General features: G+C 42.6%; 1 protein-coding gene across 1 annotated transcript; it reads left to right on the top strand.

The window, feature by feature from the left end:
• The first annotated feature begins 2,180 nt into the window (after positions 1 to 2,180).
• Positions 2,181 to 3,657, top strand: LOC135552057 (intelectin-like). The gene has a single exon (XM_064983431.1). It carries the CDS (start codon positions 2,220 to 2,222, stop codon positions 3,213 to 3,215), a length of 996 nt encoding a protein of 331 aa, XP_064839503.1. The 5' UTR covers positions 2,181 to 2,219; the 3' UTR covers positions 3,216 to 3,657.
• The last annotated feature ends 18,145 nt before the right edge of the window (positions 3,658 to 21,802 follow it).

Raw genomic sequence — 21,802 nt, 5'->3', positions numbered from 1 at the left:
TAACAACAACTACCTTATACACACAAGTGTAAAGGAATGAATAAGAATATGTAGATAAAAATATATGAATGAGCGATGGCCGAACGGCATAGGCAAGATGCAGTAGATGGTATAAAGTATAGTATATACATATGAGATGAGTAATGTAGGGTATGTAAACATTATATAAAGTGGCATTGTTTAAAGTGGCTAGTGATACATTTATTACATCAATTTTTTCATTATTAAAGTGGCAAGAGATCAGTCATTATGTTGGCAGCAGCCACTCAATGTTAGAGATGGCTGTTTAACAGTCTGATGGCCTTGAGATAGAAGCTGTTTTTTATATCATTTTGCCAATTCAATTTACTTTAGGACGCGCCACCTATGCATCACTTAAAAACATAACAGCCAGTAACCTCCATTTGCTATTCCAGTGCAGGATGACGTTTTTTTGTGGGCCATACTAAATAAAAAAATAATTCCACCTATAGGCTATAATATAATATATGTAAAGACCAGATAGTCTGATGGGTGAGAATATTATCAAGTGCTGGTCAAATTGTGAATGAGAGACTGATTAAGTGTTTGCAGCCTACACAAGAAACAGAGCAGAGCTCATGCCATTTATGCAACTTTTTTCAAATCATCATGAAGAGTCGCATCATGCAGCCTTAGAATGCATAAAAAAATTGAAACATATAGACTAGTGTTTGTATCACAACTAAAGTTGCATAAATAACTCTAAATTAAACATATAGGAGGACGTGTTTCTTTGTTAACCACTCAACAAAGAATAGCCTCATGTGCGCACTCCCTCTGGAAATCGTTTGGAGAAAATATCCTTTCTATTTTATTGTTCAAGGTGCACCTGTGTAATGATTGTGCTGTTCAATCAGCTTATTGATATGCCACAACTGTCAGGTGGATGGATTGTCTTGGTAAAGGAGAAATGCTTGCTAACAGGAATGTAAACAAATTTGTGCACAACATTTGAGAGAAATAAGCTTTTGTGCATATGGAACATTTCTGTGATCTTTTATTTCAGCTCATGAAACATGGGACCAACACTTTACATGTAGCATTTATATTTTTTATACTTTTTATATTTATACTTTTATTTTTGATACTTAAGTATATTTTAGCAGGTACGTTTAATTTGATACTTATGTATATTTAAAACCAAATACTTTTAGACTTGAAACTCAAGTAGTATTTTACTGGGTGACTTTTACTCAAGTATGACAATTGGGTCCTTTTACCACCACTGGTATACATATATATCAGCAAACAGAGGAAAATAGGAGGGGTGTTCAACAATAATGTAGTATAGAATATATACCCACACACTATTGAGTGTGCAGGTAGACATTTATTTTCATGATTCTTGCCTTGTAGGACAAAGTGATTTCCACTAGATGGGTCAGCTGCAATGTCAAAATTGGCTATATCGTAAAAAGTAATGAAAAATTAGGTTAGGGTTAGCGGTGTGGTTAAGGATAGGGTTAAGGATTAAAATCATATTTTACTACATTGTGGCTGTGCCAGCTAGTGACCACTCTGCAGAGCTGTCTCCATTGCAGGATTCATGACAATAAATGCTAACCTGCGATGAATGCTCCCATTGCTAACAATGCACAGTAAAACAACATTGGCGTTCATCAGCGTGCAGATATCTTTTCATTATTTCAGAAGTACATTTTTTGTACCCAGCTCCTATAAGTCATTAGATGCGTGTACACTACATTTGAAATGAGTGCTCAACAACAAGGACAGGAATCCAAAAAAGGGCTTACCCAATAAGAAATATTAGAATGCTGAGGCTTTGTTCCATGAGATGGACAGAACAGGTATACTGACGTGGAATTCAAACTCTCTGTTTGAAAAGGAAACTATAGCACACTTGCATTTTTTTGTCAAAATACCACCATCGATGTTTAGTACCAGATCCATTAAACACATTGTGGAGCGTAAAATTGAGGGCAACATTTCCCACCTGACAGGTGTCTTCATGAGAGGAAAATGTTTCCAGAGTAATTTTTTTTCGACCAAGTCTGCAAAGATTTTTTGTTTCAAGATTACCCCATTTGCCAGGTGTGTCATTGATAATAACTTCTATAGTACTGATAGCTATGTGCTTTAACAAACATTGATATTGGAACATTGCCAAAACTTAACATATAAGTACCTCAAGGAAGCAACGTTCAACAGATCCTCACTGAAGCCTTACTACAACAGACATGATGTACCAGGCTTTTCTGCTGGCGATCCCTCTACTGATGGTGTTTCAGACGTCGTGCATAAACACTTCACCACTTGATTCTGTAAAAGCGATTGAGCAGGCAAGAGCTCCAAAAGTTAGCTTGAGCCGTCTTGATGAGCTAAGAAATAGGGCTAAATTCATTGGCAGAAGCTGCAAGGAAGTTAAGGACAGATATGGTCAAGCTGAAGACGGTCTGTACTACCTGACCACGTCTACTGGGGTGGTGTACCAGACCTTCTGTGACATGACCACAGCGGGTGGCGGCTGGACTCTGGTGGCAAGCGTGCACGAGGACAACATCTACGCGAAGTGCACAGTTGGCGATCGTTGGACCAGCCAGCAGGGCAACAATGCCAACTGGCCAAAAGGGGAAGGCAACTGGGCCAACAGGAAGACTTTCGGAACAGTGGAGGCAGCCACAGACAATGACTTCAAGAATCCTGGCTACTATGACATAGATGCAGAAGACATGTCGGTGTGGCACGTTCCCAACAAAACGCCCTTTTACCACTGGAACCTGGCCGCCATCATGCGCTACCACACTAACAGGCGCTTCCTCCATCTGTACGGAGGAAACCTGTACTACCTCTTCCACCGCTACCCGGTCGAGTACAACGTTGGAAAACACCTGTCCGACAATGGGCCCTCCATTCCCATAGTTTATGACCTCGGGGACAAAGAGTCCACCAAAATGTTTTACGGCCCTAGCACTAGAGGGGAGACTGAGGGAGGCTTCATCAGTTTCAGAGCCATAAACCATGAACGAGCGGCCACAGCCATCTGCTCTGGGGTCAAACCCAAAGGCGGTAATGTTGAACACTACTGTATTGGTGGTGGTGGGTTTTTCCCTGAGGGTAACCCTCTTCAGTGTGGCGATTTCACCGGCTTTGCCTGGAACGGCTATGGGACCCATATAGGCTTTAGTACATCAAAACAGATGCTGGAGTCAGCTGTGTTACTATTTTACCGCTAATTCACAGTGCATTTATTTTTCTTTGATTGTTTCATAGATTGATTGATAGATTTTTGGGTAAAAAAATTCATACAGTTCAAAATGAAAAGTACATTTAAAAGTAATTTTGGTAATATTAGTAATACCTTTTTATATGTTTTATCTATTCATTCCATTACTATAAAGAAATAGCATAAAGCAATAACCATTCCATTCATCATAAAAAGATTTGTGTCTTATACAATCATTAAATAGTTATAGCTGATAGTGACAAGTATTATTATGTCATGTGAGGCTCTTAATAACTGAATTACGTTAAGGTTACTGTCAACCAGTATGTGACACCTGTTGTGTTGGGGTGATGGGTGCTGTGAATTCAGTGTATGGATTGTGTGTGCTTGTTTGAAAATTCTTCCTGCAATAATGTAACAATAAAGTAGTCTATGGATCTGAGAGCATGAAATGAGCCTACTGTCCTTTTTCATTATACAATTTCTTGTTTTGGTGGGGGGGATGAACTTACCTTTTGTCAAGGAGGGAGAGAGAGACAGAGAGGACATATTCTGAGGAGGGAAAAAAGAGAGAGGGGAGAGAGCTATGAGAGAGAGAGAGAGAGAGAGAGAGAGAGAGAGAGAGAGAGAGAGAGAGAGAGAGAGAGAGAGAGAGAGAGAGAGAGAGAGAGGCGAACGGACATAGGGAGGACTTGTTCTGAGTGCTGTAATGATGCCCAATTGTTTGACACAACTAGATACACTCAACAACAAAAAATGCTGGGTTGTTAAAACAACCCAACTGCTGGTTTGCAGGGATTGGGTCACTTAGTTGTGTTTTCTTTAACAAGAGCAAGGTTCTGATCTTAATGCTGGGTTATTGATGTTGGGTTATTGAGATATGACCAGTCATATTTTATCCCACAAATGTAGAAGATCAATGTGATCCAGGAAGCTCGTGAATGAGGATTGTTGCAGCTGTGTACCATACAGTGCAGTTGGTACTGAGTAGAATGACTTTTAGACAGGCAAATGGGCAAGGCTTTGTGGCTGACCAAAAAAAAGCTATACATGACCTAGCTATCATAATTACATATTATCTCAGTAATTGACCATTTTATATAATCAGAGCTAGCAAACTACTAACATTTACTAATTTAGCTGGCTTGCAAGCTATTTTCCTGTGCTGTGTGTGGTACTAAACATTTGAAGTTTGGTTGTATTTTTAAAATCCTAATTGTTTCTGAATTGGCTAGCTAGATGGGGATACCTAGTCAGTTATACAACTGAAATGTGTCTTCCGCATTTAACCCAACCACTGAATCAGAGATCGACATAATCGACATCCACGGCACCTGGGGAACAGTGGGTTAACTGCCTTGCTCAGGGTCAGAACAACATATGTTTACCTTGTCAGCTCGGGGAATCAACCCAGCATCCTTTTGGTTACTGGCCTAATGCTCTAACAACTAGGGTACCTGCCTCCCCCTAGTCTCAGTCTGAATGCAGACAGTTACTTTAACTTCATATTGAAATGAAAAATTGTTCATCAATTGTTCATCCGAGTTAAGGCTACCCATTTTGACTCTCCACTTAATCTGCGTTAACGTTGTCTTTGTCACCAACTGCCCTGATACTAGAGGCTGCATGGCCCTGATACTAGAGGCTGTATAGCCCTGATACTCGAGGCTGCATGGCCCTGATACTAGAGGCTGTATAGCCCTGATACTCGAGGCTGCATGGCCCTGATACTAGAGGCTGCATGGCCCTGATACTAGAGGTTGCATGGCCCTGATACTGGAGGCTGCATGGCCCTGATACTGGAGGCTGCATGGCCCTGATACTAGAGGCTGCATGGCCCTGATACTAGAGGTTGCATGGCCCTGATACTGGAGGCTGCATGGCCCTGATACTAGAGGCTGCATGGCCCTTATACTGGAGGCTGTATGACCCTTATACTGGAGGCTGCATGGCCCTTATACTGGAGGCTGCATGGCCCTGATACTAGAGGCTGCATGGCCCTGATACTAGAGGCTGCATGGCCCTGATACTAGAGGTTGCATGGCCCTGATACTGGAGGCTGCATGGCCCTGATACTGGAGGCTGCATGGCCCTGATACTAGAGGCTGCATGGCCCTTATACTGGAGGCTGCATGGCCCTTATACTGGAGGCTGCATGGCCCTGATACTAGAGGCTGCATGGCCCTGATACTAGAGGTTGCATGGCCCTGATACTGGAGGCTGCATGGCCCTGATACTGGAGGCTGCATGGCCCTGATACTAGAGGCTGCATGGCCCTGATACTAGAGGTTGCATGGCCCTGATACTGGAGGCTGCATGGCCCTGATACTGGAGGCTGCATGGCCCTGATACTAGAGGCTGCATGGCCCTGATACTGGAGGCTGCATGGCCCTGATACTGGAGGCTGCATGGCCCTGATACTGGAGGCTGCATGGCCCTGATACTGGAGGCTGCATGGCCCTGATACTGGAGGCTGCATGGCCCTGATACTGGAGGCTGCATGGCCCTGATACTGGAGGCTGCATGGCCCTGATACTGGAGGCTGCATGGCCCTTATACTGGAGGCTGCATGACCCTTATACTGGAGGCTGCATGGCCCTTAAACTGGAGGCTGCATGGCCCTGATACTGGAGGCTGCATGGTCCTTAAACTGGAGGCTGCATGGCCCTGATACTAGAGGCTGCATGGCCCTTAAACTGGAGACTGCATGGCCCTGATACTACAGGCTGCATGGCCCTTAAACTGGAGGCTGCATGGCCCTGATACTAGAGGCTGCATGGCCCTGATATTAGAGGCTGCATGGCCCTGATACTAGAGGCTGCATGGCCCTTAAACTGGAGGCTGCATGGCCCTGATATTACAGACTGCATGGCCCTGATACTAGAGGCTGCATGTCCCTTAAACTGGAGGCTGCATGGCCCTTATACTGGAGGCTGCATGGCCCTGATATTAGAGAATGCATGGCCCTTATATTAGAGACTGCATGGCCCTGATACTAGAGGCTGCATGGCCCTGATATTAGAGGCTGCATGGCCCTGATACTAGAGGCTGCATGTCCCTGATACTAGAGGCTGCATGGCCCTGATACTAGAGGCTGCATGGCTATTAAACTGGAGGCTGCATGGCCCTTATACTGGAGGCTGCATGGCCCTTAAACTGGAGGCTGCATGGCCCTGATACTGGAGTCTGCATGGCCCTGATATTAGAGACTGCATGGCCCTGATACTAGAGGCTGTGGTAAATCACATAACCCAACAGTGCTGGATCAAAATAACCCAGTGCTGGGTATGTACTGTAGTGACCCAGCGTTGGGTTACAGGAATTACGCAAATTGGTCATAATTGACCCAGCATTTTTTTTAGAGTGTATGTGATGTTTTGAAATGTAGATATACATTATATGCTGCTGTCTGTTGGATTAAAACATGTTTGTCACTTGACGAAAGACACTGGACATGATCGTATCCAACTAATAGTGCTCCTCTGGCACACACACATGGCTGAGAAGCAGCATGTGACACAATGATGAAGAGAAGAAAAGACGCCAGCATGTCCATGGCTGCACAGCATCATTATTTCTGGGTCTGTTTCCCTGGTTGAGGCTTTCCTGGAGGTTGAGAGCCAGAGATGCTACCACCACCATCAGAGTAAAGGACACATAACTAGGGTGTTCTGGCTAACACACTTCACCTTGTGTTAGGATCACAGTCACACACAGCCGTACACACACCAGTGGAGGTTGCTGAGGGGAGGATGGCTCATAGTAATGGCTGGAATGGAGTCAATGGAATGGTACACGTGGTTTCCGTGTGGTTGATAACATTCCATTGACTCCATTCCAACCATTACTATGAGCCGTCCTCCCCTCAGCAACCTTTACTGCCACACAGGTGTCAAATCAAACATTATGTGTCACATGCGCCGAATACAACAGTGAAATGATTACTTACAAGCCCTGAACCAACAGTGCAGTTCAAGAAAGAGTTAAGAAAATAAAGATAAAGTAAAAAATTATAAAAAGCAACACAATAAAATAACAATAACGATAACAATAACAAGGCTATATACAGGGGGTACCAATACCGAGTCAATGTGCAGGGTTACAGGTTAGTTGAGGTCATTTGTACATGTAGGTAGTGGTGAAGTGACTATGCAAAGATAATAAACAGCGAGTAGCATCAGCGTAAAAAACAAATGGGACTGGGGGGTCAATGTAGATAATGATTTGATTAGCAGTCTTATGGCTTGGCGGTAGAAGCTGTTAAGGAGCCTTTTGATCCTAGACTTGGCGCTCCGGCACTGCTTGCTGTGCGGTAGCAGAGAAAACAGTCTATGACAATGTTATGGGCTTTCCTCTAATACCGCCTATTTTATAGGTCCTGGATTGCAGGAAGCTTGGCCCCAGTGATGTACTGAGCCATACACATTACCCTCTGTAGCGCCTTATGGTCAGATGCCGAGCAATTGCCATACCAGGCTTTGATGCAATCGGTCAGGATGCTCTCAATGGTGCAGCTGTAGAACCTTTTGAGGATTTAGGGACCCATGCCTTTTCAGTCTCCTGAAGGGGAAAAGGTGTTGTCGTGACCTCTTCATGATTGTCTTGGTGTGTTTGGACCATGATAGATCGTTGGTGACGTGGAAACCAAGGAACTTGAAGCTCTCAACACGCTCCACTACAGGCCCATCGATGTTAATGGGGGCCTGTTCGGCCTGCCTTTTCCTGTAGTCCGCGATCAAGTCCTTTGTCTTGCTCACATTGAGGGAGAGGTTGTTGTCCTGGCACCACACTGCCAGGTCTCTGACCTTCTCCCTATAGGCTGTCTCATCGTTGTCGGTGATCAGGCCTACCACTGTTGTGTCGTCAGCAAACTTAATGATGGTGTTGGAGTTGGGTATGGCCACGTATGCAAACGGCTGAGAGGTTGAGCACAGATACAAGGTCTAGTGTGTGTGTGTGTGTGTGTGTGTGTGTGTGTGTGTGTGTGTGTGTGTGTGTGTGTGTGTGTGTGTGTGTGTGTGTGTGTGAGAGAGAGAGAGAAACACAAGGGTAACCTACAGGCTTGTGCATTATTAGGAGGGAACCCTCACTGCACACACACACAGCAGAGGTATGTCATAGTTTTGAAACAAACTCTACATGGGACACTGAGTTATGCACCTTTAAGTGAGCCATTGAGAGCATACGTCATCACCCATCACGCAATAGACGTCATCAGAGCGCACAAAAGATCAGTGTACTGTCTACATTGTTGTTTTCATGACATACTGTAGTTTTGATTAAATAGTTTTTAATCATGTCAACAACAACAACAACTTTAACGATTGGAGGTTCTGATAGCAAAGGATTCTGCAGCGCGGTTAGCTTATTTGGTTGGGACCACAAGTTTGTTTCCCGGATTTCTGCAAAAAAAACACAATAGTTATTGGTTAGCCATCAGGCTAACAAAGCAAGATCACGCTAGCAGCTCTAGAGTCAAAACACCAGCGGTATTTGTGTCTATGTCTGGGCTCAAATGCGCTAGGTGCGAGATCATATCTTTGCAAGAGTAGGAAAATAAGGTGGAACTGATATATTTACAAATTCTTGTTTGTTCCAAATGTATCATCATCAAGCAGCTTAGAGAAGAGATTATCTGACTACTAGCTCAGCTGTGGAAAAAAACACATTACTTCAGTTCTGAATGCCTGCTACCGCCAAGGGGTGCCGGCGAGACGGGTGGGAATGACATGCTCCAATCCACTGGACAGATGGTAAGCTCAACTCTGCGGCCCGTGGGAGACTTGACACTGGAAAGACGAAGGAGGTCGGGTGAAAGGCAGTCAGGTCGGCCTCCATATATCCTAGAAGATCAGGTCCAGCTTTTAAACAGCTTTACTCTGCTGGAGGTGGACATACCGGCCCGGGGGTCACGTCTGATCCTGGGAGTACACCAACAGCCTTCAGCTGTCTAGGGACACCTCCACAGCTCAGCCGGTCGCTGATCAAAGGAAACTAGGTCTTGGGCCCTCCTCTATTTCTCTGAGGATTCCTACGCCAACCACTGCTACTGGTACATGTACAAACCTCCTCCCCCCAGGCCTGTTCTGTTCCACCTCTTCCTTCCCCTTTGGATTCCATCGCAACCACCATTGTCGTGGACAGCTCGACGGTGAGAGATTATGGCCTGCCTGTGGCCTGTGGGCAGACCAAGGTTCACTGTCACCCAGGCACCCATTTCCAAGACATCAACTCCTTCATGCCCACAGTTCTACTACTCTAATATTGGGCACCATTGTCACTTACGTTGGATTTAACAACATTTGCTTTCGGCAATCTCAGGAACTGAAAAAGGACTACAACATTCTCTTGAACACCCTTGTTAGCACATGGAAGAGAACAGTCATCTCTGGTCCCCTTCCATGCTATAGAAGGGGAGCGAAACATTACAACCTCTTCGCTACCTCTGAACGAGTTCCTGAAGAAATCTCCTTTTGTGAAAATGTTTACTTGCTATGGGAGCAACCAACACTTTAAAATATGAGCATGCATTTATAAGATTGTGCTGTTATAATTTCTATTAATATTATCTATTATTGTTACAATTTTTTTTCTGGCTGTTTTCCATGATATTTGGTTAGTTCTCTTAAAAATCTCCCTCATACACTACCGTTCAAAATTTTGGGGTCACTTAGAAATGTCCTTTGTTTTTGAATGAAAAGCACTTTTTTTGTCCATTAAAATAACATAAATTGATCAGAAATACAGTGTAGACATTGTTAATGTTGTAAAGGACTATTGTAGCTGGAAAAAGCTGATTTTTTTAATGGAATATCTACATAGGCGTACAGGGGCCCATTATCAGCAACCATCAATTCTGTGTTCCAATGGCACTTTGTGTTAGCTAATTCAAGTTTATCATTTTAAAAGGCTAATTGATCATTAGAAAACCCTTTTGCAATTATTTTTTGCACAGCTGAAAACTGTTGTTCTGATTAAAGAAGGAATTGAACTGGCCTTTAGACTAGCTGAGTATCTGTAGCATTTGAGGGTTTGATTACAGGCTCAAAATGGCTAGGAACAAAGACCTTGCTTCTGAAACTCATCAGTTTATTCTTGTTCTGAGAAATTAAGGCTATTCCATGCAAGATATTGCCAAGAAACTGAAGATCTCGTACAACGCTGTGTACTACTCCCTTCACAGAACAGCACAAACTGTCTCTAACTAGAATAGAAAGAGTGGGTGGCCCCGGTGCACAACTTAGCAAGAGGACAAGTACATTAGAGTGTCTAGTTTGAGAAACAGATGCCTCACAAATCCTCAACTGGCAGCTTCATTAAATAGTACCCGCAAAACACCAGTCTCAACATCAACAGTGAAGAGGCAACTCCGGGATGCTGGCCATCTAGGTTGAGTTACTCTGTCCAGTGTCTGTGTTCTTTTGCCCATCTTAATCGTTTTTTTTATTGGCCAGTCTGAAATATGGCTTTTTCTTTGCAACTCTTTAAAGTATTTAGCTTCAAACAGGAGTAAAACAAGGCAGTCTGTTGTCTCCATATCTATTTATTTTGGCCATTGAAATGCGATTAAAATTAGATCCAACAAGAACACCAGGGGGTTAGATATCCAGGGGATAAAAACAAAAGTGTCACTGTATGCTGATGACTCAAGTTTTTTCTTTTCTTAAGTCTGCAATTTGGATCCCTGCACAGTCTCATTGAAGATCTTGATCTCTTTTCTAGCTTCTCAGGACTAAAATGTAATAATGACAAGTGCACCATACCACACATTGGATGGTTAAAAAACACTACCTTGCAGTTTACCAATAAAATGGGCGGATGGGGATGTAGACATACTTGGTATTCACATCTCAAAAAATATAAATGAACTTACCGCAATCAATTTCAATAGACAATTAGCAAAAATAGAGAAGATTCTGCAACCAGGGAGAGGTAAATACTTGTCAATTTATGGAAAAATCACATTGATAAACTCTTTGTTCCTATCACAGTTTACTTACTTGCTAATGACACTGCCTACTCCAGACAACTTGTTTTTTAAATCACATGAGCAAAAAATATTTAATTTTACAAAATTAAACGTGCTTATTTATATAATGCATATGAGTTTGGGTGGCTAAAATTATTAAATATTAAAACTTTAAACCTCTCACTAAAAGCTTCACTCATACATAAAATATACTTAAACCCAAAATGGTTTTCCAGTAGATTAATAAGAATCCTTTGTTCAAAATGGCCTTTCTGCCTTTAAACAGATTACAACATCTCATTTCCAACTAATTGAAAATCAAATTTTGTTTAAAGTATGGCCCTTTCTGAAACAAGCCATACAAAGCTGTTTACAATTTCAGTTTTATCAACCAGAAAAGATAGAACAAATATTACAACAAATGTTATGGTTAAAATTCAAATAAGAAAGATTAATACAAAAATATATTTTTTAATGGTATTATATTTATTAATGATATTATGAATAGAAATTGAGGAGTTATGTCTCATACGCATGACAGCTGCGCCACACAAGTTGCAAAATAAATGGGTAGAGATTTTCAATGTACCAATTCCATGGCATTGTGGCCAGGAAAAACTCCCTAGAAAGGCCAAAACCTAGGAAAAAAACTAAAGAGGAACCAGGCTATGAGGGGTGGCCAGTCCTCTTCTGGCTGTGCCAGGTGGAGATTATAACAGAACATGGCCAAGATGTTCAAATGTTCATAGATAACCAGCAGAGTCAAATAATAATAATCACAGTGGTTGCCGAGGGTGCAACAAGTCAGCACGTCAGGAGTAATTGTCAGTTGGCTTTTCAAAGCCGATCATTCAGAGTATCTCTACTGCTCCTGCTGTCTCTAGAAAGTTGAAAACACCAGGTCAGGGTTCCATAGAACTTTTGAAACTGGAACAGCAGCACAACCAGGTGGACTGGGGACAGTAAGGAGTCATCAGGCCAGGTAGTACTGAGGCATGGTCCTAGGGCTCATGTCCTCCGAGAGAGAGAGAGAGAAAGAAAGAAAGAAAGAATTAGAGAGAGCATACTTCAATTCACATAGGACACCAGATAAAACAGGAGAAATACTCAAAATATAACAGACTGACCCTAGTCCCCCTACACATAAACTACTGCAGCATAAATACTGGAGGCTGAGACAGGAGGGGTCGGGAGACACTGTGGCCCCATCCGATGATACCCCCGGACAGGGCCAAACAGGCAGGATATAACCCCACCCACTTTGACTAACTTACCATCGTGAGACAAGGCCGAGTATAGCCCACGAAGGTCTCCCCCAGGGCACTCCCCCATGGGCGCCAACCCGGACAGGAAGATCACGTCAGTTACTCAACCCACTCAAGTGACGCACTCCCCCTAGGGACGCTATGGAAGAGCACCAGTAAGCCAGTGACTCAGCTCCTGTAATAGGGTTAGAGGCAGAGAACCCCAGTGGAGAGAGGGGAACCGGCCAGGCAGAGACAGCAAGGGTGGTTTGTTGCTCCAGTGCCTTTCCGTTCACCTTCACACTCCTGGGCCAGACGACACTCAATCATAGGACCTACTGAAGAGATCAGTCTTCAATAAAGACTTAAAGGTTGAGACCGAGTCTGTGTCTCTCAGATGAATAGGCAGACCATTCCATAAAAATGGAGCTCTATAGGAGAAAGCCCTGCCTCCAGCTGTTTGCTTAGAAATTCTAGGGACAGTAAGGAGGCCTGCGTCTTGTGACCATAGTGTACCTGTAGGTATGTACGGCAAAACCAAATCAGAAAGATAGGTAGGAGCAAGCCCATGTAATGCTTTGTAGGTTAGCAGTAAAACCTTGAAATCAGCCCTTGCCTTGACAGGAAACCAGTGTAGAGAGGCTAACACTGGAGTAATATGATCAAATTTTGGGGTTCTAGTCAAGATTCTAGCAGCCGTGTTTAGCACTAACTGAAGTTTATTTAGTGCTTTATCCGGGTAGCTGGAAAGTAGAGCATTGCAGTAGTCGAACCTAGAAGCGACAAAAGCATGTATTAATTTTTCTGCATCATTTTTGGACAGAAAGTTTCTGATGTCTGCAATGCTAAGTAGATGGAAAAAAGCTATCCTTGAAACAGTCTTGATATGTTCGTCAAAAGAGAGATCAGGGTCCAGAGTAACGCCGAGGTCCTTCACATTTATTTTGAGACGACTGTACAACCATCAAGATTAATTGTCAGATTCAACAGAAGATCTCTTTGTTTCTTGGGACCGAGTTTAAAAGTTGAACATTTGCAGCCATCCACTTCCTTATGTCTGAAACACAGGCTTCCAGGGAGGGCAATATATAGTGAAAACAATAGTGGTCCTAAAACGGAGCCTTGAGGAACACCGAAATTTACAGTTGATTTGTCAGAGGACAAACCATTCACAGAGACAAACTGATATCTTTCCGACAGATAAGATCTAATTTAGGCCAGAACTTGTCCGTGTAGACCAATTTGGGTTTCCAATCTCTCCAAAAGAATGTGGTGATTGATGGTATCAAAAGCAGCACTAAGGTCTAGGAGCACGAGGACAGATGCAGAGCCTCAGTTCTGACTCCATTAGAGGGTAATTTACCACCTTCACAAATGCAGTCTCAGTGCTATGATGGGGTCTAAAACTAGACTGAAGCGTTTCGTATACATTGTTTGTATTTTCTGCGCAACAGCTTTTTCTAAAATTTTGGAGAGGAATGGGAGTATAGGCCGATAGTTTTTTTATATTTTCTGGGTCAAAGTTTGGCTTTTCCAAGAGATTCTTTATTACTGCTACTTTTAGTGAGTTTGGTACACATCCGGTGGATAGAGAGCCGTTTATTATGTTCAACAGAGGAGGGCCAAGCACAGGAAGCAGCTCTTTCAGTAGTTTAGTTGGAATAGGGTCCAGTATACAGCTTGAAGTTTTGGAGGCCATGATTAATTTAATCAATGTGTCAAGAGATATAGTACTAAAAAACTTGAGTGTCTCCCTTAATCCTAGGTCCTGGCAGAGTTGTGCAGACTCAGGACAACTGAGCTTTGGAGGAATACTCAGATTTAAAGAGGAGTCCGTAATTTGCTTTCTAATGATCATGATCTTTTCCTCAAAGCCGTTCATAAATTTATCAGTGCTAAAGTGAAATCCATCCTTTCTTGGGGAATGCTGCTTTTTAGTTAGCTTCGCGACAGTATCAAAAAATACATTTTGGATTGTTCTTATTTTCCTCAATTAAGTTGGAAAAATAGGATGATGGAGCAGCAGTGAGGGCTCTTCGATACTAAACGGTACTGTCTTTCCAAGCTAGTCGAAAGACTTCCAGTTTGGTGTGGCGCCATTTCCACTCCGATTTTCTGGAACCTTGCTTCAGAGTTTGGGCATTTTCTGTATACTAGGGAGCTAGTTTCTTACGACAAATGTTCTTGTTTTTAGGGGTGCGACTGCATCTAGGGTATTGTGCAAGGTTAAATTGAGTTAACTGATTTTTGTACACTGACGTCCTTGGGTAGGTGGAGGGAGTCTAGAAGGGCACCTATGAATCTGTGTGTTGTCTGAGAATTTATAGCACTAATTTTGATGATCCTTGGTTGGGGTCTAAGCAGATTGTTTGTTGTGATTGCAAACATAATGAAATGTTGGTCCGATAGTCCAGGATCATGAGGAAAAACATTAAGATCCACAACATTTATCCCACAGGACAAAACTAGGTCCAGATTATGACTGTGGCAGTGAGTAGGTCCGGAGACATGTTGGACAAAATCCACTGAGTCAATGATGGCTCCGAAAGCTGTACATGAGGCTGTGCATTAACTGAGAGAGAAAGCACCTATGGCCTTCTACGCCATTAAAAAAACTAATTCAAATTGAAATACCTACTAAGATTTGGCAAATACTAATTGAATGTGTCTATGAACCAATTGCACTTTATAGCATCTCTGTGTGGGGTCCACTTGCAGAACAACATTACACCCAATGGGACAAACACCCCTTTGAAACCCTGCATACAGAGTTCTGGAGAGAGATGTGTGAGCAGCCAGTCACTGGATACGTTTTGAATTCTTTTCAATTTCACCTTTATTTAACCAGATAGGCCAGTTGAGAACAAGTTCTCATTTACAACTGCGACCTGGCCAAGATAAAGCAAAGCAGTGCGACACAGACAACAACACAGAGTTAAACATGGAATAAACAAACGTACAGTCAAAAACATAATAGAAAAAAAGTCTATATACAGTGTGTGCAAGTGGCATAAGGAGGCAATGAATAGGCCATAGTAGCGAAGTAATTACAATTTAGCAAATTAACACTGGATACATTAAGAGATTACGTGTACCCATCTATAATCTTCACAACGTGTCAACTGTGTTGTCAGAATCCTCTGAATAGCCAAAACACTGAATAGACTCAGCTACCACTCTAGCTGGAAAAGGACACTACAGTTACGGGTCTTTCTCTTTCTTCTCGTCCTCTGAAGATGTATGGAAAGGTAACACGATCCAGACACTGTAATAGACCTGTCCACAGCTTCTCACCTTGACACAAGTGTGTGTGCATGTGCGCGTGTGTGTGGCATCCAAGATGCATACAAGATGGCGTAGCAGTGGGGATGTCTGTTATGATTGTCTTGTCACGTCCCTTGTATATATCGTTTTTCTTCGTATATATTTGTATTATTATATCTTTTTTAAATCACATTTTCCATCTTACCATACTCTCCTGCAACCCATCTCACCCAAAGTGGTATGGATCTGCTCTTTTTACACTTTTGAACCGGTACCCCCTTCTGAAGTTAGCCAGCTAACTAGTTACTAGCTCGTAGTTAGCCTGCAGCTAACCTCGAACTAGGCCCATCTCCCAGCTAGCTGAAGCGATTCCATCAAGCAATCCCTGGGCTTCAATTACCTCTTTTACCAATTGGCCTGGACCCTTTGCTGCCGACACAGAGCCTCGCCAATCAATCATGACTGGTCTACCGACGTAACAGTCTAAGGGGGTTTCTGTTCCGAAGCAAGCACCAGTTAGCCTGGAGCTAACCTCGAGCTAGGCCCTTCTCCCGGCTAGCCAAAGAATTTCATCAGATAATTCCTGGGCTTCAATACCTCTTCTGCCAATTGGCCTGGACCCTTTGCTGCCGACACCAATCCATCACAACTGGTCTGACGACGTAACCATCCGAGGGGGTTTCAACAGACTCTTGTCTTGTCTTCCTATTGGTGAGCCAACTGGTAAATGCAGAGGGTCTTTTACTCAGTTATAAATAATTCTTATCACTTTACAAGGTCCCTTAACACCTAAAGATTTTGAAATTGTTTTAGATGCCATTCCCTCAGGTGTTGCTCTGTTATTCAGGAACGTGTCAAGACCTGACCCTCAGAGCCTACCTTCTATTGACCCTGTTGACTCATCAGTAGGAAAGATTTGTTTCTCTTTTGGTCCATTCAACAACAGAGCGATACGATCCTTGTTTCAGCAGGATGTTGTATCTATACCTTATGTCATGCCTTATTGGAATGGATTTATTGATAATATCTGTTGCAAAAAAAGTTTGGATGTTGCCACACACATACCTACTTGTTAACTAAATTAAGGAAGTTTCCTTTAAAATGATTCATAAATATTATCCTGCCAACCACTATATGAAGAAGTTTAAGGAAAACATCAACTCAAATGGCTCCTTTTGTAATGACCACCCAGAAACAGTTGTGCATCTTTTTTGGCATTGTATGCATGTAAGAAAACTGTGGCAAGACATCAGTAGATTTATAATTGAACACATTTATGAAGATTTTACACTATTGTGGAGAGATGTACTGTTTGGATTCTTTACATACAATAGAAATAAGCGGAATCATTTTTATGTAATTAATTTCATTATTCTTTTGGCCAAATTTCATATACACAAATGTAAATTTACAAACAGAAAACCACATTTTCGTACCCTACAAAAAGAAACTGAACTGTATTTTAAGACGGTTAAATGCTCTACTAACAAAAAAGCTGTTAGAATTGTAAGTATATGCATGTCCCTTAAGGTCCTTGTGTAATTGTAATGTGATATTGTACCCCCGAGCTCGATTGTCCATTGTTTGTAATCTATGTATGCTTGTGTTCACTCATGTGCTTTATGTATTGATTTGATATGAATAAAAAAAAATAATAATAATAATAAAAAGAACTCTTGTTGCAACGTCTCCCTGAGGCCCATCTGCAAGCCTGCTGCTAGCCTTGGCCTGCTAGCTGTCTGAATCGCCGTACCTCCAGCTCGCCTAGCTACTCACTGGACCCTATGATCACTCGGCTACACATGCCTCTCCCTAACGTCAATATGCCACCTGTGCTACTACTCCTGCCTACATGCCCAGCCCTCAGACACTCTGACTGTTCAGTGTAAGGAAAGCATCCCATATAATAACCAGCTGGGCCCAGGTACCATGTCAGCAATGCACTGCGACCAGCCCCACGCCCTTCATGGATACATCACATGACAGGGCGGATTAAACCCTGCAGAGCAGTGGGCGTGATAGAGAGAATCCAGAATCCAGGCAGTTGATGCGTGCTGTCTATATTAATGAAGGACAGGGCAGAAGCAATCCTTGACTCAAGCTCTGCAACCTACAATTAAATAGATCTCTACTGCTGTCTAGTGGTGATATAATGACATGACTTTCTTCCTTCCTTTCTTTAGGAGCATACAGCAGGCCCCTCAAACTCAACTCTGGACCTCGAAGCCAGTTCCACCACAGGAGGTTGGTGGGACTTAAATTGGGGAGGACGGGATTGTGGTCAAGTCAAGTCTCAAGTAATAAACTTTGAGTTTCGAGTCCTTAACAAGTCATTATGTGCTCTTCACCAAATGTAATACCATTTTATATTTTTAACAAGAGTAATAGTTAGTATATTACATTTACACAAATAATGAATGCTTTTAAAAATATCTATATTTTTATTACTTTATCAAGTCAGGTTGAATCAAAAGGCTCAAGTCGAAGTCACGAGTCAGTGGTGTTAAAGTCAAAGTCGAGTTGCGAGTCTAACTCAAGTCCTAGTCATGTGACTCAAGTCCACACCTCTGTTGAATAAACTACGCAGGCAATCGACGACTCCTCTCTATAACACTCTGTTCTGGGCTTCTCCAGCTCATTCCACCCCCTGCCAGATATTTTGGTATCTGCTTCAAGCGCTCACCTCCAGGTGTTTTGTGGATGCCCTCTCTTCTATTTCCCTAGCGCAGGGGTATTCAACTCCTACCCCATGAGGTCCGGTGCCTACTGATTCTGTTATACCTGATAATTTATTGAACCCACCTAGTGTCCCAGGTCTAAATCGATCCCTGATTATAAGGGAACAGTTAAAAAGCTCTGTTGAACTTCGAGGTCCAGAGTTGAGTTTGAGGTCCCGAGCTGCATCTAGTACAGAGCTTGCCTGGTGATGTTGGAGGGGGACTTTAAGAGGGTGTGGCCAAATCCATCCATCTCCATTGGATCTCCTCCTCCACAGAACGTGACTGGTGCGCTCCCAACCACCACACCCACAACAATCACCATACCACACCCACACCAACCACTACCAACCACCACACCACTACCAACCACCACACCACACCCACACCAACCACCACACCACTACCAACCACCACACCCACACCAACCACTACCAACCACCACACCACTACCAACCACCACACCCACACCAACCACCACACCACTACCAACCACCACACCCACTACCAACCACCACCAACCACACCAACCACCACACCCACACCAACCACCACACCACTACCAACCACCACACCCACACCAACCACCACCCACCAACCACCCACCACCAACCCCCACACCAACCACCACACCCACCAACCACCACACCCACCAACCACCACACCCACCAACCACTACCAACCAACCACTACCAACCACCACACCACTACCAACCACCGCCCACCAACCACCACCAACCACCACACCAACACCACCGCCAACCACCACACCCACACCAACCACACCACCACCAACCACCACACCAACCACACCACCACCACCAATTTATTTGTCTTTTAATTTTAATATTAAAACACATTACAAAGTCATTATGGAAATAACTTTTTAAGCCTTGAGTAAACAGAGGTTAACTATAGAACAGGTCATTACATATATATTAGTTAACTTCAAATACCCTGCAAGTATGTTCACATTCATTGACCAAAATAATTGAATGGATTTATTAATTTCTGTCTCAACACTGCACTTCTGTGTCTGAAAGCAATCAGGATCATGGAACTTTGCATGTTATTATGAGTAAAGAAAACAAAGTAAGAACTTTTGTTTTTTGTTCTAGGCTGGGCAGCGGTTTGGGTAAAACTTTCTGACGGTTGTTATGAATGATACTGCAAGATTTACATTTTAGTCTTTTAGCAGACGCTCTTATGCAAAGCAACTTACAGGAGCAATTATGGTTAAGTGCCTTGCTCTAGGGCACATCGGCATATTTTTCACCTAGTTGGCTCAGGGATTTGAACCAGCGTCCATTCTGTTACTGTCCCAACGCCTTCAACAGCTAGGCTACCTGCTGCCTCAAACACTGATTTCTCACATAAATCCAAATATTAATTCAGGTTACAGACCATGTAACTATGCCTAGGACCCCTAGACAAAACGAGTGCAACAATATCCGTAGGCTAGTGAATTGTTATGAATGGTTTCATAAAGGTGTTATGAATGCCGTATGTGTACCCCCTTCCTAAAGTGTTAACAGCATTTTGTTCAGCTTGACATTAGAGTCCGTTATTCTACTTTGACTTATATAAATAACCATCTTAGTCATACTTTAACTTTAGGTCCATTTATATCTATTAAACCTGTGAGGCAAAATAACCACACACTAAAAATCATAAACAGAGAAAGAAAATGCAATGGAGAGAAATGTGTTTTTCTCTATGGAACTTGCATATACAGTACCAATTAAAGGTTTGGACACACCTTCAAGGGTTTTTCTTCATTTTTTAAAACTATTTTCTACATTGGAGAATAATAGTGAAGACATCAAAACTATGAAATAACACATATGGAATCATGTAATAACCAAAAAAGTGTTTAACAATTCTTCAAAGTAGCCATCCTTTGCCTTGATGACAGCTTTGCACACTCTTGGCATTCTCTCAACCAGCTTCATGAGGTAGTCACCTGGAATGCATTTCAATTAACAGATTGCATCTTGTTAAAAGTTAATTGTAGAATTTCTTTCCTTCTTAATGTGTCTGAGCCAATCAGTCGTGTTGTGACAAAGTAGGGGTGGTATACAGAAGATAGCCTTATTTGGTAAAATACCAAGTCCATATTATGGCAAGAACAGTTCAAATAAGTAAAGAGAAATGACGGTCCATTATTACTTTAAGACATGAAGGTCAGTCAATCTGGAATTTTAAAGAACTTTGAAGGTTTCTTTAAGTGCAGTTTCAAAAACTCTCAAGAGCTATGATGAAACTGTCTCTCATGAGGACCGCAACAGGAAAGGAAGACCCAGAGCTACCTCTGCAGCAGAGGATAGGTTCAAATAACAGACACATCTCAACATTAACTGTTCAGAGGAGACTGTGTGAATCAGCCCTTCATGGTCAAATTGCTGCAAAGAAACCACTACTAAATAATAAGAGACTTGCTTGGGCCAAGAAACACAAACAATTGACATTACACCAGTGGAAATCTGTCCTTTGGTCTGATGAGTCCAGATTTTAGATTTTTAGTTCCAATCGACGTGTCTTTGTGAGAAGCACAGTAGGTCAACAGATGATCTCTGCGTGTGTGGTTCCCACTATGAAGCATGGAGGAGGTTTGATGGTGCTTTGCTGGTGACACTGTTAGTGATTTATTTAGAATTCAAGCACACTTAACCAGCATGGCTACCACAGCATTCTGCAGCGGTACGCCATCCCATCTGGTTTAAGCTTAGTGGGACTAACATTTGCTTTTTAACAGGACAATGACCCAACACACCTCCAGGCTGTGTAAGGACTATTTGATCAAGAAGGAGAGTGATGGAGTGCTGCATCAGATGACCTGGCCTCCACAATCACCCGACCTCAACCCAATTGAGATGGTTTGGGATGAGTTGGACCGCAGAGTGAAGGAAAGCAGTCAACAAGTGCTCAGCATGTGCTCAGCATATGTGGAAACTCCTTGGAAAAGCATTCCAGGTGAAGATGGTTGAGAGCATGTCAAGAGTGTGTAAGGCTGTCATCAAGGCAAAAGGTGGCTACTTGGAAGAATCTCAAATATATTTTGATTTGTTTAACACTTTTTTGGTTACTACATGATTCCATGTGTTATTTCATAGTTTCGATGTATTCACTATTATTCTACAATGTAGAAAATAGTACAAATAAAGAAAAACCTTTGAATGAGTAGGTGTGTCCAGACTTTTGACTGATACTGTACAGCTACTGCATTTATCGCCACACAGACAATCATGTGAAAAATTATGCAAATCCTGAAAAGAAAAGGCTTCCAGTGAAGAATACAATGTGTCGATTCACAGAACTGACAACAGTGAGCTCAACATATTATCTTTGTTTTGTTTTACAAAAACTGCAGAAAAGACTTAATCCCAAAAGCTGCACAGAGGAG

This window comes from Oncorhynchus masou, chromosome 13 (genome assembly GCF_036934945.1).
Source record: "Oncorhynchus masou masou isolate Uvic2021 chromosome 13, UVic_Omas_1.1, whole genome shotgun sequence".
Classification (NCBI taxonomy): domain Eukaryota; kingdom Metazoa; phylum Chordata; class Actinopteri; order Salmoniformes; family Salmonidae; genus Oncorhynchus; species Oncorhynchus masou.
Note: the sequence above shows the minus strand (reverse complement) of the source record. Positions and strands in the feature narration are given on the sequence as shown.